The sequence below is a fragment of the Trichoderma harzianum genome (genome assembly GCF_003025095.1).
Source record: "Trichoderma harzianum CBS 226.95 unplaced genomic scaffold M431scaffold_5, whole genome shotgun sequence".
Lineage (NCBI taxonomy): Eukaryota > Fungi > Ascomycota > Sordariomycetes > Hypocreales > Hypocreaceae > Trichoderma > Trichoderma harzianum.
Genome location: NW_020209253.1, coordinates 2267841 through 2283873, shown reverse-complemented (window position 1 = coordinate 2283873; position 16033 = coordinate 2267841). Strand labels below are relative to the sequence as shown.

The following is a 16033-nucleotide window of genomic DNA, read 5'->3' as shown; positions in this document are numbered from 1 at the left end:
TGTAAACATCAGTATATGCCGTGTGCATCCGGTTGTGTTGTAGCAGATGGCGTTCTCTCAGGACGGCAGGGGCCATGTATGCACGACATATAATGTGCTGCTTGGATATTCAGATAGGAAGATGAATCGATCCCAAGCTGATGCCCTGCCATGTACTTACTTGCTGGGGCGACTGATTCCGTCTATCTCAAAATTAAAAGTGCACTTCCGGGACGGCTGTAGAAGCCCGACGACGACGGCACAATTTGCGTGATAACGTTCTATCCACGCATATTATCCAATAGTCACTCAGAATTGTCCGCACGAGTTTTTTTCCGCAGCAGTGACTAACCAGTCAAGCATATGCAAGCCACCTTTTCTCTTCCCACTCCCTGCGCCGAAGTCGCCATGTCTATTGGATGGGCACCAAGCGGCCTGACGGCACCCAGACGGGAGAGGGTGGCAGCACGCGGCGAAGAAGAAAAAGCCAGCAAACTAGCTGAGAAAAGGGGGGGAGTTAATTTAGATTCACGTCAAGAACATGATCTTGTGTTATCCCGACAGCAACGGGATGAACACGGAGAGGTCTTCTAGTGAGAGTCGAGAGGCATATTCCCGCTGGGTTTCGAAGCCTCACTTTCTTTGGGGTTGGGTGCAGCTTGTCCGCTTGCAGCCGCATAGATGGCATTGTTCATGTCAAACATGATGGAAGATGGCCACGTACAGAAACTTTGGCCAACACAACCTGTGTGACTTCGTTGTTACTGCAGTCTGTGGAACCAGCTATTGTTAGACATAGTGCCGTGTCTTCCTCCTCCCTTCCCCATAGCCTGACCGAATGGTTTTTGACTCCATGTGACTGGGACGAGGCAAACAACAACAAAAGTGTGAAATACAGCTTGGTTGTGCAGCTTTTTGGGGTTGCCAAATCATGTGCGCCTCAACCAAGGCTAATGAGGCGAGGGGGAGCCATGGGGTGAATCCTGCTCCTCGGCAACTGCGTGTGAGATGCCAACAAGAGACGATCTCTGTAGACGCCGTATTTTTCTTCCACTTCTGGCATCTGTTCAAACCCAGGAGCTCTGAGAGCTACATGATTCATTTGAGCACTTGGCTAGTTACGGGCAACGCACGTACAAGTCAGTAGTCAAGCGCGCCGTGAGACCAAGCAGATGGCGATGTGACATTTCGCTTTTCTGCAGGTCTCGGCTGGCTGCCTCCTGCAGAGCGTCCTGGCTCACTCGTGACGTCTTGCTTTCAGGGCGCCGCCTATTCATCACCGACTCTTTGGCCAAGGATAAATCATGGCGTATCGCTTAACTGACTGGGACCCAATACTCTATTCAAGCCTCTTCCGCCTCGCTCACCGACTGCAAAGAAGATCAAGCAGCAAACAAGCGGCTCCGGCTTCCGGCCCACAAGGCGGTGCCGCGAGCCGTCGTTCGGAAGCGAGGGGCCAAATGCCAACGGCATTGCCAAGTACACGACGGTTTGTTGTCAAGACATGATGCCCAAAGAGACAACATGGCGCGAGGATACTAGGGAATCCCGCGGCCCAGGTAAATTGCATTACCCCTTTTGCAGCCACCAAACGGATACTATTTTAGATGATAAAAAAAAGGAAGCAGTTCCCAGACCCGAGTCCCGTTGGTGTGCAATTTGGTGCCTAACAAATACCTGTACAAGTACGTACGAGTACGCCCAAAGATACGTGGATGCCAAAATGATGCCTTGTAAAGCAATCTGCGAGTTGCGTCAAGTGGGGGGCCTCCTTCGCGGAACGGCTTGGAATACAAGGGAATGGAAACACGGGTGGTTGAAGACAGAGGAATAAGCTGGAAAAAGGAAAGAGAGCCATTACAAGTGGCTAGGCGCCGTCTTTGTGCGCGCTCGGCCGTAAGTGTTAACCTACCTATGTGCTCGTAGTCATCTCATCCCACAGGTGAGACCCCAAGCAGCCAAGCAGGCGTGACACAATGTCTTGCGTCGTGCAGCGCGCAGATGATATCACGAGGATCGTCCAGTTCCGAGGGAACAAAATGGCCGAATCTATGTAGCGGCTCGATTTCTGGCGACGGGCTGCGGGGCGGGAGAGATCTTTGCGCCAGGGATGCCTTAGTAGATGGTGCGGTATGGTTAAGATTTGAGTTCTTCGCTGGGCCTGTCGTACTAAGCACCTCAATGCGACATGATTCCAGAGCGTCGGCTCCTCTCCCATTGTTTCAGTCGGTTGGTAATCTTCTCATGATCTGCATCTCCTTTGGATGGCTCGAGTGTTAGTGCGCGAGCTGCGAAACGAAATTTCAAGTACGTACATGGTTCCAAATGTCATATAAGCGCAAATGGTTACACCTGAGCAATGTCTCAAATCTCCTTTTCTTCTCCGCACCGGTGTGGAAGAGGAAGCATAATCCCTTCGCAACCCCAGCATCTTCTCTCCACGCTACTTACGGAGTAGGTAGTACGGTTGCGCGTGTACTTCTTGGTACTTGATCGAGGCGCCGAATCTGCGTCGTGTCGTGTCGTCGTGTGTCGTGTCAACAGTTTGGCGCAATGCGCAGAGAGAGAGATGAAATCTGCCTATCCACATATTGCTGTGCAAGAGATATCAATGCGTCGCACAACATATATGAATATTGTGCCTTGGGACGACAACAGCCATCATATAGCTCCCTGCTTGTTTTTAGGTATGCACACTTTAGTCACGTACACACTCACATACCTATATACTAGGCTGCCTTCGTGCCTTACTTGGGCCTTTTAGGGACGCACACCAAGGCCGCGGTCCTTTTGAACTGAATGAAGCAGCAAAACAAGATCAAGAGACCCGCTCTGATGCCCAACTCACGCCCCTTTTCGGCCTATCGTCAGTCAGTCGTGTGTGCTTAGTTGTCACCGTCAGGATGCCCCGCCGTCATCCCGTGCTCACTTTTTTTTTTTTTTTTTTTTTTTTAACCCTTCCCTGCTGCTTTCTTTTTTTCGTTGACTTCTTAGCCTTTCCCTCCCTTCCTTCGGGGCTTAGATTTTCGACCCTTTGTACTCCGTATTGTACAGGTATTGTTGCGTGTATGTATTGATACACGATTCCAGGCGCAGGGTTGGAAGCAATGCGTTGGCACTTCGCTTTTAGATCCCCAGAGTCGAATGGTTCAGACTTCGCGATGCCGCTTGAGTGGGTGGTAGTACATGGCATACAGCGACTTCAGCCTTAACACGCATTAAGTGGCATCACCGCTAATGCAGTCGTCGTGTGCTCCACAGACCTGCACCACAGAACTGTAGTACATTCGTGTTTAGCTGACATTGAGATCCTGCGGTATGGGCTCCAAACGCGGGTGGATCACCAAGAATAAATGACCGCTCCAAAATGAAGGAGGCGGAAGAGGAGAGACAGTCTTCTGTGACAGAGTCGTGCTGAAAAAGAAATTAATCGGCGCCAACGTGATGTGGGCTTCTCATCGCTGGACATTCAGACGCTGTTTTCCCATCTGCCACTCGTGTTGTGATGGTATTATGGCCTAGCAGCACCGAGTACTCGTAATCCGCAATTTTGCTCTACACAGAGGTATCGACCAGCCTAGTAGGAACTAGTAATTGTCAGCTGGACCTCCTTCGATCTACTACTCACGTCTCCAGTTGGTTCGTCGCCTAACACATCCACGCCAAAGGCATGTGCACTTTGTATGTATATGTGCGCGTATGCACATATAACAAACGCCCATAGATGCACGCCCGCCCTGCCAGCAATCTCGGCATCCCAAGGGGGAAGCATCCTAGTGGCTGGCTCTTGCAACACAACCTCAGCGCATTCAAGAATACCACTTGGTATACGTTGACAGGTAGCCGATGTTGCAGACAGCCTCCATACCTGACGGCATATTGGTCCCAAGTAATATGCACGTATGCACCCATAGCTCAGGAGAGTGATCCCTTTCAGGTAGTCTCGCAGCCAGAACGCCGGTTCGGTTCCTCTCTCTTCTTTTTTGTTTCCATCTCTTTCTTTCCTAGCTTCCCCATCCGTATTTTCATACGTACCCACTCAGCCCTGCTGCTTAGATGGGAGGGGCCATGTATGTGTTTGCCAGCAACTGGTAAGCTGGCGACAAGGTGTTGAGACAACTCATCGAGCCATGAACTTGGTGCCCGGGATTGGGATCCGGCGGACACGCCGGCACCACCAAACGCCAGCAATTCTGAAAGCTGTACTCCGTATGACTCTGTATTTCTGGCTGACAGCGTGGATGGGACCTGCTCCGCACATGCATTAGCACTGCCTGGATTGCCTCGGAGTACAGTAAATGTTAATGGGTAGCAAACTTATAAGAGCCGCGTCACACGGACTGTCGACCGGGGAATCAGTGGTTCACGGCCGAGCTGGCATGAAGGTGAGTACGGAGCACGGAGTGGCTGGTTGCGCGACAGCGCAGAAACTTGGCTTTGACGGCTGCACACCCCCAAAGCATATTGGCCCAAAGCAGGAGTGCCACAGAGCCACAGTCGTATGCTTTGGTCGGCAGAGATGATACCAAGATAGGCAGAAAAAGAGATTTCAGCAGTGAGAGGATGAGCAGTGCTGATTTGTATGCACCAATTGTATCGGGTGGGTAAGGGTATTGAGGATGACTGAATCCCCCTGGTCGTTCGGCAGACGTATCAAGACTCAGAATCCAGCAGCGCCGATACTTGGGAAAATGGAGCCCGGTGTCGTCCCCCTTGTCAGCCTCTGCTGAACGGCTGTTGTATTGCTGAAGCTGGTGAGCGACGGATCAGCCATCGTGCCCATTGTGGCCCAAGAAGTTGTTTTTTTAGCCATCCATGCATGCAACGTGTATGTGGGTATGCTTCCTGGTGTGGGTGGTTTATATGCCTGTATGCATGGCCGCAGTACTTTGGAGGTGAAGTCGGAGATGCTCTATCACGACATGTCTATCTTGTCTTTCTTTCTGCCTGTCTTGTCTCTATTGCCTTTTCTCGATACCTTAGGCACCCAGCCTGTCTTTTGACGTCAGTACCTCTACATGTACGGTACCCAAGACATAAGACATCCCCATAATATTTGTACGCATCTCTGGTAAATGGAAAGTACAAGTAGCAGCTATCGGCAAGGGCGAACAGCTGCCTCCATACAAAATAGGTGCACTGACCTTAATCTGTCCGGTGTGGGGCTCGCCGGCAGTAGTGCCGCGTTTGCACGGCGGTGGCTTCCTCGTCTTCCTTGTCACTCCAGTAGGTCAAGGTACTAAATAGGGCCTCTGTAGTACGGGGTAAGGGGTATGGAGAAGTACGAGGTACTATGAGGTACTGCCCTCCACGCCGCGTGGTTTGAGCTGGGACCGGGTATCGAGTACGGGGAAGATACCTATTCAGAGTTGCCAGGGGCAGGGGCAATGACTTTGGACGTCGTCGTGCCTCCCATTGGCATGGCGGCTGAGATCCGGCCTAATGGCGCTAACAAGATGCATTGTGCCTGCCCTGTGTTTTCACTTTGGGATATCACTCGGCGGTGCCATCTTTCTACTCGTCGTGTGCTCTGCTGATAGGTTTTGATATTGCCGAGACCGAAACCTGTCCTGTATCAGCAACTTCATTATTCATTCGGAACCTGGAGAACGAACAAAAGCGTGTCTCAGACATCGGCCTCCGAATGTGGCCATGTCAAGCTCTCGCGCTGGGAATAGGCGAGCAACAAGACGGGACGAGATGAACGTCGAATGCTACCTCAACGCAGCACAGCACAGCACAGCACCTACAGCGCATCGCTCCCACACACACGCACTGACAATTCACACCCCACCCTCCTACTGGTAGACTCGAGCTCAACCTTGAAATTACATGGACTCCATCTATTGGCATCTCATACACCAATACTTTGCCGGTGCAGGGGAGTCAAAGTCGGGCCAGAAAAAAGAAAGCAGACAATCACCATCCACCGACCAGCCCCAGCAAATGATCCCGGCCCCATCACACTCGTCCGCCTCCAACAGAACAGCTGCTTGAATTGAAGCTTGCTTCTTTGGCCCCATGCCCGCCTTGTGCTCCCCATGCTAGTCGTCTTTTTTTAACCCCCGGTCCTGGGCTACATGTGGCAGAGAATCCAACAGCAGCGTCAGAAAAGTTAATGACCCTCTCTGCTTTTGCTTCTGCTCGGCCACCATCTCCCCCTTAACGTCGCCGATGGACCAGAATAGAAACCCAATGGACATATGATGGCATATAGAGAGACGCCTCCTTGTACGCCTTGCCGTCCATTGTAATATTTGTACTCCCCTTTGCCTTGACCGTTGTCTAGGCCCTCTTACATGCAGTCTGCCGCAGCCGCTCCGTGTCAAACACGCCAACCCTGAGCTGCAAGCATTGACAGCGCAATCACCACCTCGACGCCTAAATTTGATACCAAGACTCTCGTTTTTTTTTCTCCGGCCCGCCTGCATCTAATTCCTACTAGCTTCTCACCGGCTGCCACATCACACATACGGCTGCTTCTCATCTGCTGGGGCCCCCTAGTCCATCGTCTCGGATGATTCATCCTCGTCCACTTGTTCTCTCCACCAAGGTCAAGAAACAAGACCAGCCCCCGTCAGGCCGAGTCCACCACGATATAAGACATCGCGTCTGCGCCGTCTGAACCACAGACTCCTCTCTCTTTTCCATCCCGCCATCCCCAGACCAGTGCTTTGACTGTCTTGATCAACGCAAAAGTGCTCAGATTCACCCCACACGCCGCCTTTCCTGCTTTGGATACAGATACTCCCTTGAGAGTCGCCATCCATCCCTCATTCCAGACTTTCGCTCGATCCGCCATACTATATAATTCTTATAAATTCTGCCACACCTCACCTCTCTTCTCTTCGACCATTGGCCTCTTCGACGCTCGACACTATCATATACGCAGTCTTCTTCTCGCCCCTCTACTTTACCTCGACCTCGAGCATTTACACTACACCAATCACACTCATCCACCACCTAATACCCACAATGTCGTCCACCACCTCTTCTGCTTCTTCCTACACCTCTGGCTCAACCTGGCAAGAGCGCCTTGAAGGTACGAATGGCCACATTTGCCATTGGCCTTCATCTTGACACGACTGACCTGTTATATAGAGGCTTGCCGTGATGCTCAGATCATGCCCCCCACTTTCCAGATTGTGTCCGATCGCCGAGGTATGCCACACATTCCCTCTTGCTAACCATTAGGCATTTGATTGCATCCATTGGCTAACAGATTCTTGTTTTCTAGGCGGCCGAACAGCTTGGTCCAGCCAAGTCACAATCCGGGGCCAGACTCTCGCAGCACGATACTGGTACGATGGCAAGAATCTCAACAACGCCAAAGAAGATGCCGCCGAGTGCGCCCTGAACTGGCTGAGCAGGGCGGCTTGGTGAGCAGTCACCGCTACTTGCATGCCCAGTAGCATTGTTCGCTGGTGCAACGGAATTTTCGCTGCCCGCCACTACATGTCGAGGATGCAGCTCAATGCCTTGCATACCTGGCTTTTCATTCCTTCTCTTTTTCTACTTCTTTCGCTCTCTTTCCATTTTCTTTGTAGGGTTTCTCATCATGTTTGGAGTTGGAGTACAGAGAAAGAAAGCCTTCCACCGTGGGGTTATAAAGAAGACGGCTATGGGAACGGCGCAATTTGCAATTTTGCCATGTTTTGGAAAATTCTCTCTTGATAGATCGAGAATCCTCTCTCTTGACAGATCGAGAATCTTCTCTCTTGACAGATTGAGAATCTTCTCTCTTGATAGATCGAGAATCTTCTCTTGTGGCCTTTGCCTTGATTGCTCAATACCCTTGGTGGCCGCTCAGTCCCGATCAACAGCATTGTCGGTGGAAGATAACAAAAAAGGGCGGCACACGACCACAGAAATCCTTGTCACGCTGCGTTGGCATCGCGATTGCGAAGGTGGAGTTTATTGTATTGGACTAACGAACTTGTTCATTTGTCTGTTTTGTTTTGCTTTTTTGCTAGGGTTTTGATATGATTTTTATCTGGTCTGTTTTGGTTTGGTTTGATTTTATCAGTTGGGAGGGCTATTTCACTTCGCATTTCGATCTCAATATCAGGAAACACCAAAGACGAATGCTGGATTATGACGAATTCAAGAATGATGGAAGAATGGTGACTGGCGCATAGCCCAATAACGAGAGTGGAAGGTTGATACTAATAATTACCATGTTTGCCAATTCAATTAAAAAAAGGACTCTCCGCATTGGAATCGCATGACCTAGGAATGGGCCAACAAGTGAGCAGCTCCAAAACTGCTAGGTGGTATACTTGTGCTTCGTACACCGTAAAAGCGTCCGTATCCCAGACTTGAGCGAGTGGTTACGGTAGGACGAGGTCATGTGGCCAAGGAGGAAATGAGAGCCCCGACCTTGGCGTTCAAGGGATGGGCAGCTGCCAGTCAATGCTGTGGAACAAGCTGCAAGGATTGCTCAGATTCATCCGTCAAGCCATCTCAGATGAGCATGCAAGGATGGACATCGTAGCGGGATGACATAAGCGAGTTTGGAGCAGTGGGAGTTGGATTCGGCCCGGAATTGTTCCGATCGGCACAGCGATGGCGGATGGTGGGCGGCTGTAATTTTCATGGAGGGACATTGGAAGGCGATCACGCGAAAGTGTCGACGACGAAGAATTGCGCCTTGGGAGCCCATTCGGTAGCACGGAGCACCACCATGGCTTCAAGATTGAAGATCTGGGGTGCCTGCAGGACTCTGGCGGTCCGGACGCAGCCCGTCCGCCTTGCGGCTCAGCCATTCCTAGCCCAGGCTTCATCGACTCGATTCTATGCCGACGATGCGACCAACAAACCCTCCAATTCTCCGAGCGGTGCAAAGAGAGAAGCTTCCGGGTCGGTTTCGAAATCAGAATCGAGAAGTACCAAGGCTACTGAGGGTGCCTCTGGAGAATTGACCCAGAAAGCCTTGCAAGAGGTTGGATGGTTCCTCCCCTCCCCCACACGTAGAGTGTACCCCAAGTGCTGACCAGCTGGGAACGTAGACATCTTCATCACAAGCGTCATCTATTGAAGCGCTAGACGATGCGACCTTGGAACAAATATTATATGGCGGTCGACCCGTAACAAGTCAGCGGGAGGGCGGCTTGACAGAGGCGCAAGAGGAGGCTCTATATCGCGAGGGTGTCATTCCCCCACCAGAGCAAGCGGAAGCTATTGTTGCTGCCGGGTCACAGTCAACAGTCCCCGTTGGCACAGAAGTGCAAAACGCCGGCCATAAGTTTGGTCTTCCCCAAAAGCCCTATCCGGACGGGTTCCATGTCAAGAAGCGATACCACCCCGTGCTGGAGCAAATCACCAGGCTCCTGATGCGCCATGGAGAACTCAGCGTTGCGCAAAGAGTAAGTCATGATACAGACCGACATATTACCAGCTCAGAATACTGACTAGCTTTAGAACATGGCTTCTGTCATGAACTTCTTACGAACGTCGCCCGCCCCCATATACAGCCCGAAATTCCCCCTATTACCAGGGACTCCGCCCGCCGCCCACCTCCCTCTTAACCCCGTCCTCTACATCACAATTGCCATCGACTCGGTTGCGCCGCTCCTCAAAGTAAGGAACATTGCCGGCGCTGGCGGAGGTGGCCGTGCCCTGGAACTCCCTGTCCCCCTCGCCGTCAGACAGCGCCGAAGGATGGCGTTCCAATGGATCCTGGACGTTATCAACAAGAAGCCTTCGAAGGGCAGTGGGCGAAACCAGTTTGCCCATCGGATAGCTGAGGAGATCATCGCCGTGGTGGAGGGCAGGTCGAGTGTCTGGGAGAAGAGAAAGCTAGTACACAAGCTTGGCACTGCGGCTAGAGCCAACGTGGGGTCCAACAAGCTGAAGACGAAGAAGAAGAAATAAACGACATGATGCGACGGCGGATTTGAATGTATATTAGATGTGTATTCTACGGCAGCGAACTAGAAAAAAAAAAGAGGTGGGTTCATGATAGGCTTTGAATAGGCTTGTACATTACATTAGGTAGTAGAACAACCTGCGAAACCAAGTCAAAGCAAAAACAGTATCAGTTTCAACACTTCAACGTATGTATATATTGTCCATTGAATTGATGCTTTTTATATGCACGCGCACTGCAAACACTGGCTCCATATCAAGTATAGATCAGCATATAAATGCACATCACGACGCCCCTCAAATCCGGCCTGCTGTAGGCCTATCGCCTGCATGTGACCAACAGCCCGGCTCTAATTCATAAAATACGCACACCCAAAATGTAGAGCAACTGGGAGGCCGGCCCCCGATCCGGGTAGATCAAGCCCATTTTTAAGGTTAATAGGACCAGACAGACCAAAGAATAGTCAGTCGCACGTTACCACCAAAAACACCCAATGAGAACACTCTGAGGCCAGCCGTTTAGCGGAGTAGCACAGGGCAGTGCAAAACCATCCAGGGCAATTTGATACAAATTTACTGAAGCGGGCACGGAGTTGAGTTGAGCCATACGATACTTGCAGGCTGGGCAGGTTACACAGTGAGGAGCGATAAGCTTCTGATTCTCCTCGTTTAACGGCGGTGGCGAAGAGGTTGAGGCTAGCATTCTCGTTGGCTGGAAAACCTGCCCCCTTTTTTTCTGACCAGGTATGCACGAGGGCATGCAATGCGACTTGCTTTGCTCCCTTGCGTCCCCGAATTAAACTTAATCGCGATGCTGCTGTGCTGCCGTGCTAAGGGAAAGCCACGGGCTGCTAACGAAAGGCCGGGCTTGTTTAGGGGCGTTGGGGGCCAAAGATGAATTCTCACGACGGCCCTCATCGCCTCTATGTAAAGCCTGGGCATCAAATTGGATGGATTGATGTCTAATAGCACCCGAACCTTAACAGCACGTAGTTGGAGAATAGGCAGTAGACTAGCAGTACAGTAGCAACATAGTCCGTCCAGTAGCTTCAGGACCTGCTAGCACAGCTTGTTCCGCTAAACGGAGCTTCGTCACTGCCCTACAAGCCCCTCCTCTCTCACTGGAGCTTTTTAGGCTCCCCCCAGGCTCTCCATCTTCTCCCGTCTCGGACCTGCTCCGGCTATCATCTTCTAGACGTGCAACCACCGACTCCAACAGACCTGGTCAAAACAAAATCTACCAGGTAGCACAGTTTATTTGACGCATTTTCACCCGCCCTCAACCAAGTGCCGCTGAGAATATCGCTACAGCTGCAGCCGCTGAGAGGGGAACAGAATATCAAAATTCGAAAATCACACTCCAAGAAGAAAAAAGGGCCCACAGCTTCCCCGTCTTCTCTCCCCTTCTCCCTCCCGGCTCTCCATCGTGTGCCTCACCGGATCCAAGTCCGCTCCTGAACATCGTCCCATCGCCCAGCGCCTGCGCCATGATCTGAGAGGCGCCGCGCACCCGTTGCTTAGCCGCTTTCCTGCTCATGCACAATGCTCCTTTGGCCTCCAACTCGGACCCAATCGACTCGCCGTCGACTTAATCGAAAGCTGCCCCGCTAGGATTTGCGGCGGCCTCCCACCCGTTACACATTCCCCATCGAAGCTATCGCAGCATCAATCTACCGGATCCTGCCGCGGCGAGCAGCACGTGTCTAAGGGCGTTGAGAGCAATTAATTCGGCACATCGGCCGTCACCCATTGCCTGCTCGCGGGCCATCGTCTTCCGTCTCCTGTCCTCGACAACAGCGATTGTCTGGACACATCTGCGATAACAATCGTCTCCTATCCTACAAACAAGATACAAGCCTGCCGGCTTCAACCGTCACCATGGCGAACAACAATAATAATAAATTTCTTCCCATGAGTATCGATGCCATGCTCGATATGGAGCGGCAAGAGGTTCTGGCTCTGCTGGAGCGATCTAATGAGGCTCCTGCTCCGTCGGCAAGGGGCGGTCGGTCAGATTCGCCGTACGCAGCGCGTTCTCCAGTTCGGAGCATGCTGGACATTGCCGAAGAGGAGATCCCCCCTGGCAGCACCTCTTCGTCTTCCAACAGGACTCCCACTGCCACTCAGGGCCCAGTGAGAAGCATGCTGGATGTTGATGCGCCGCCCTCTCCACAGCTGGTCCGCAGCATGCTCGATGTTAGTGGCCCTGTGCCGGACTCTCCTAGGCGGACGGGTAGAAGCTCAACTCCAAGCTCTCCTCTGATGCCCCCCAGTGAACCCTTTAGACCGCAACAATCCTCTGGTTTGGCGCCACATCCGCGAAGTAGATCTGATGCTAGCATCAAGTTCGCCGAGCCTGCACGTGGCCGCCGAAACGATCCGATTGCCAACTACCAGTTTTCTAGTATATACTCGCATGGCTCGGGTTCCCAATCCTCGGTGAAATGGTCGTCTTCAAGAAACAGCAAGCGAGAGAGCGGAGGGTCCCTAGGAGATGTCTTGAGAGGCTCCGACAGTGGACTTCAGCTTCCTGCGGATAGAGGCCGATCTCCGTTTGGTGGCTCTCGCCTTTTCAACAATAAGTCCAAGTCACCCCAGACTCAAAATCGTCGTTGGGGAAGTAGGTCTCGATCACCGGCGACCTTTTCCACACCACAGCTGCCCCCAGGCCAGGCTCTGTTGAATGATGGCAAAGTTGTTAACCTCAATAATGCCTACCGGAAATTGTCAGATGCGAATCTCATTCAGTCTAGCGGAAGCTTGGCGCAACTGGCTATGCGAAAAAAGTCTGGGGAAGCTGGGGAGGGCAGGCTGGTCAAAGACTATGTTGGGCCGGATGGCGAGCAGCTTGGCTCGAGTGACGAAGAAGAAGAGGAGTCATCTGAAGATGAGGATAGAGGCCGCAAGAAGTCTCCTCGGTCTCTGATACATGATACCGAGCCAGACAGCAAACAGCCCGCCGCCGGCGGCAGCTCACAATCTGGGGGCCGACAGGCACTGAGCCTGCTCGCGGCGGCGGAACAAGAACGTAAGCGAACCGAAGAGGCCTCGTCGAACGCGGGCGGCCAAAAGATGACTGACTTTGTAAACAGGATCGCAAGTGGCATCTCAGCAAGCTCAATACCAGTACCGTTCCTTGTTTGAGGAGCCCGAGATCAAGGTGACAACCGCCACTGGAGACACTACAAAGCCCTCCAAGGCCAACAGGGGCGTTCATCCTGTTACCAGCTACGACCAAGGGCCGCCATCGAGGACGCCTTCTGTAATGGACTCAGATGAGGAAGCCGACATGGACGACATCAAGAGGGCACAAAACCTGTCCTTCACCATGACCAACATCTTGGAAACGCCAGAAGCGCACCGCGCCATTCGCATCATCTACCGCGGAGACTACACTAGAATGGTTCAGGCCGCCGAAGAAGAGAACCACAGGCTGAGAAAATACCTGGTTGCGACCGATCTTAGTGATGAATCAACGCATGCCCTCGAGTGGGCGATTGGTACAGTTCTCCGAGATGGCGACACCTTGGTAGCCATCTACTGCATTGACGAGGAGACGGGCATCGTCACGGGAGAGGGTTCTCTGGTGCCAGATGAGTCAAAGGCGATGAAGGAGCAGGCAGCGGCCATCAACCTGATGGCAAACACAAAGCTGGTGCCGGGGCAGGTGAACTTGGTCTCTGAGTTTAAGCGCAGCTCAGGCTTTTACCTACGGGGCGATTCCAACGCTGGTACTCCAAGCGGCTCGCCCGCGCCGCTCTATCGGGGTGATCGCTACAAAGCCGAGCAGGAGCGTAATCGCGCGGTCCAGGAGATTACAGATAAGGTGCTCCGTCTCCTGAGGAAGACTCGGCTCCAGGTCAGGGTGATTGTAGAAGTCCTGCACTGCAAGAACCCCCGGCATCTCGTGACCGAGGTAATTGACCTTGTCAATCCCACTCTGGTTGTGATTGGGAGCCGAGGCCGAAGCGCGCTCAAGGGGTATGTGTCCTGCTTGAGCTTTATTTCCAGAAGAGGAGGGTTCGCTAACCAAAGACGTAGTGTTATTCTGGGGTCCTTCTCCAACTATCTGGTTACTAAGAGTTCGGTGCCGGTCATGGTTGCACGCAAGAAACTACGCAAGCAGTCCAAGTACAAGCGGACGCCGGTGAAGCAGGTGAACAACATCAGCAACCCGACGGCCAGAAGTTTGGCCAACGCCAAAGTAGACTAGAAGTCCGTCAAACGGCAAAGCCCTTGAGCCTGCCAAGCTTCGTGGATCTTGGCCGTCTGGGGCAAACGCAGAGAAGACTGATATCGCGGCTTTTTATTTTCCCCACGCCCCTCCATTCCACACAAGGGTGAGGATGTGAGGATCTGTGACCGGGGGAGGGAGAGAGTGAGCCAACCACATCTTGAGCTAGTTGACCACGGGGGACAAGCGCACGTTACTATTGTATAAACTGGGTAGTTCAAGGGACGACTAGCAGCAGCGGAGCCAAGGCGCGAGACGGCGTTGTCTTTTTTTCCCTTTTCTTCTTCTTTTTTATCAAGTATCCTTCTTACTCATTTTAGTCTCTCTTTGGGACTTAAGTTGCTTTTTTATCAAGGTGTGATGGGTTATGAAGTTTGGGCGTGCTGCTTCAAGGGCAAATCGGGTAGGAGTTGAACCAAACAGGGCGATGATAAAACCACAAATGGAAACATAGCGTCGATTTCTTTTCTTCTTAGCCTGCTCATCTGATACACTCACTAGCTTAATGCAACTGCGTCATATAGCATGCACGTGCTGAGTCCCTTGTATGAGCCATAATCAGCAAAGTGCCGTATAACTGCCCGTAGAAGCATTGTTGAGCGTACGGTGAGAGATGACTTCTCATGTGACTCTGTTTAGCTCGGGTTTTTGGCAGAGACTGGGTGGGGCGTCTTTTTGGTGATGGTTGATGCTGCACGGGAATAGGAATATTAAAGTAAGGTAAGGTAAGGTAAGGTATTTGCTAAGGTATGGAGTACCTGCTTGGTAGATCGATGGAGCATTCGAGTGGAATGTACAGCGTACCTAGTCTCTACAAAGACAAGTCGACGGAGTGGAATAAGGGTGCTAAGATGCAGTATCCGTAGGAAGGCATCTGGCTTCTAAGACTTACAAGGATGGAGGGGAATCAGAAGGGTCCGCACCTTTGGACGATCCGCGGGTGACGAGGATCGACTGCGAGTGTGGTGGCATGTCTTTTTTCCTTTCTTTTTTTCTGCGGGCGCCTCTCCCGTCCAGAAAGCTTAGATTTTCTGCGGTTGTGGCACTACTAAGTGAGTTAGTTTAGTTTCCCTTGGGTCTGACTTCCTGCACCCTTTTTTGTCTCGCCCTCGGATGAGGAAAAGCGAGCAAGCGAGGGAAAAAAGCAAAGAATGGGCGCCAGGCCAGCTCAAGGGAGGCAAGGAGGGGTGGTGTGGCATATCCCACGAGATACTGTAGCTTGGCTTGTCTGAAAACAACGGGGCGATGCCAACTGCAAAGTGCGTGCATGTACTTCTACTCGTACATATCAATTAGTCTAGCCACGGAGAAAGTAGGCCGAAGAGACGGGAGAGGTGCGAGATGCCACAGGACAGGCTGCTTTTCATCATGGAGGGGTGGCGAAGCTCGGCTTGGGGAGAAGGAGAAGAAGAAGCCCACTAATTGCGGGGTGATAAGATAACGGGAGCAGCCTAGTGGCTGGAAAGGGCCAGAGGGCGGGAAGATGGACGGACTGGAGCGAGCAATAGCATTGAAGCAGCAGACAGACAAGACCAAGAACAAAACCGCCACCAGCCAGCCGTATCTTGTCATTGCTGTTGATGCGATGCTGCAGGTAAGCTATGGCTGCATCGACGAATGAGCGGATTGCGCTCTCTCACGCTATTCCGGCTCTTTCTGCGGTTGCATGGAGGACACGGCACATACGAGTAGAGTACGGTACAGTAGTGCTGCTGCAGCCCGCCATGGTGGCATCCTGACACTCTGCCCGTTCTGTTCTGGGGCCATGGCGGATTGACAGCAAGGACAGGCAGACACCAGCCAGGCATTGCATTGCCAGGTGGGGGTTCGAGCTGGAGGGACCATGGACGGATCATGGCGGAGGGGGGAGGAGAAGGGAAAGGCAAGACACTGCTGGGTCCCCCAGGGAGAGCGAGCAGAGCAGAGCGACTCAACCAAGGGGAGGGGGGTGGC

The 16033-nt window shown here is 52.3% G+C and overlaps 6 protein-coding genes across 6 annotated transcripts; 4 read left to right on the top strand and 2 right to left on the bottom strand.

Annotated features, from left to right (window-relative positions):
- Positions 1–1897: 1897 nt before the first annotated feature.
- On the top strand, positions 1898–2676 carry M431DRAFT_416444 (hypothetical protein). Its single transcript, XM_024914981.1, has 2 exons — positions 1898–2243; positions 2295–2676. Exons 1-2 carry the CDS (start codon positions 1981–1983, stop codon positions 2470–2472), a joined length of 441 nt encoding a protein of 146 aa, XP_024775733.1. The 5' UTR covers positions 1898–1980; the 3' UTR covers positions 2473–2676.
- Positions 2575–3450, bottom strand: M431DRAFT_416406 (hypothetical protein). Its single transcript, XM_024914980.1, has 4 exons — positions 3324–3450; positions 2909–3255; positions 2702–2840; positions 2575–2652 (listed from the first exon to the last, which is right to left on the bottom strand). Exons 2-3 carry the CDS (start codon positions 3170–3172, stop codon positions 2727–2729), a joined length of 378 nt encoding a protein of 125 aa, XP_024775732.1. The 5' UTR covers positions 3173–3255; positions 3324–3450; the 3' UTR covers positions 2575–2652; positions 2702–2726.
- Positions 3406–4762, bottom strand: M431DRAFT_481511 (hypothetical protein; the record flags this gene model as incomplete). The annotated part of the gene is made up of 4 exons (XM_024915962.1): positions 3406–3534; positions 3608–3847; positions 4015–4262; positions 4663–4762. 4 exons carry the CDS (start codon positions 4760–4762, stop codon positions 3406–3408), a joined length of 717 nt encoding a protein of 238 aa, XP_024775731.1.
- A 2317-nt stretch (positions 4763–7079) lies between these two features.
- On the top strand, positions 7080–7362 carry M431DRAFT_83409 (hypothetical protein; the record flags this gene model as incomplete). Its single annotated transcript, XM_024923305.1, has 2 exons — positions 7080–7140; positions 7217–7362. Coding segments are annotated over 2 exons (207 nt in total), but the record flags the coding sequence as incomplete, so codon positions are not given.
- Positions 7363–8662: 1300 nt separating this feature from the next.
- Positions 8663–9852, top strand: M431DRAFT_481509 (hypothetical protein; the record flags this gene model as incomplete). Its single annotated transcript, XM_024915961.1, has 3 exons — positions 8663–8920; positions 8988–9344; positions 9400–9852. The coding sequence occupies 3 exons, from the start codon at positions 8663–8665 to the stop codon at positions 9850–9852; spliced, it is 1068 nt and encodes a 355-aa protein (XP_024775729.1).
- Positions 9853–11757: 1905 nt separating this feature from the next.
- Positions 11758–14059, top strand: M431DRAFT_114645 (hypothetical protein; the record flags this gene model as incomplete). The annotated part of the gene is made up of 4 exons (XM_024911910.1): positions 11758–12755; positions 12795–12874; positions 12939–13827; positions 13888–14059. 4 exons carry the CDS (start codon positions 11758–11760, stop codon positions 14057–14059), a joined length of 2139 nt encoding a protein of 712 aa, XP_024775728.1.
- Between the last annotated feature and the right edge of the window lie 1974 nt (positions 14060–16033).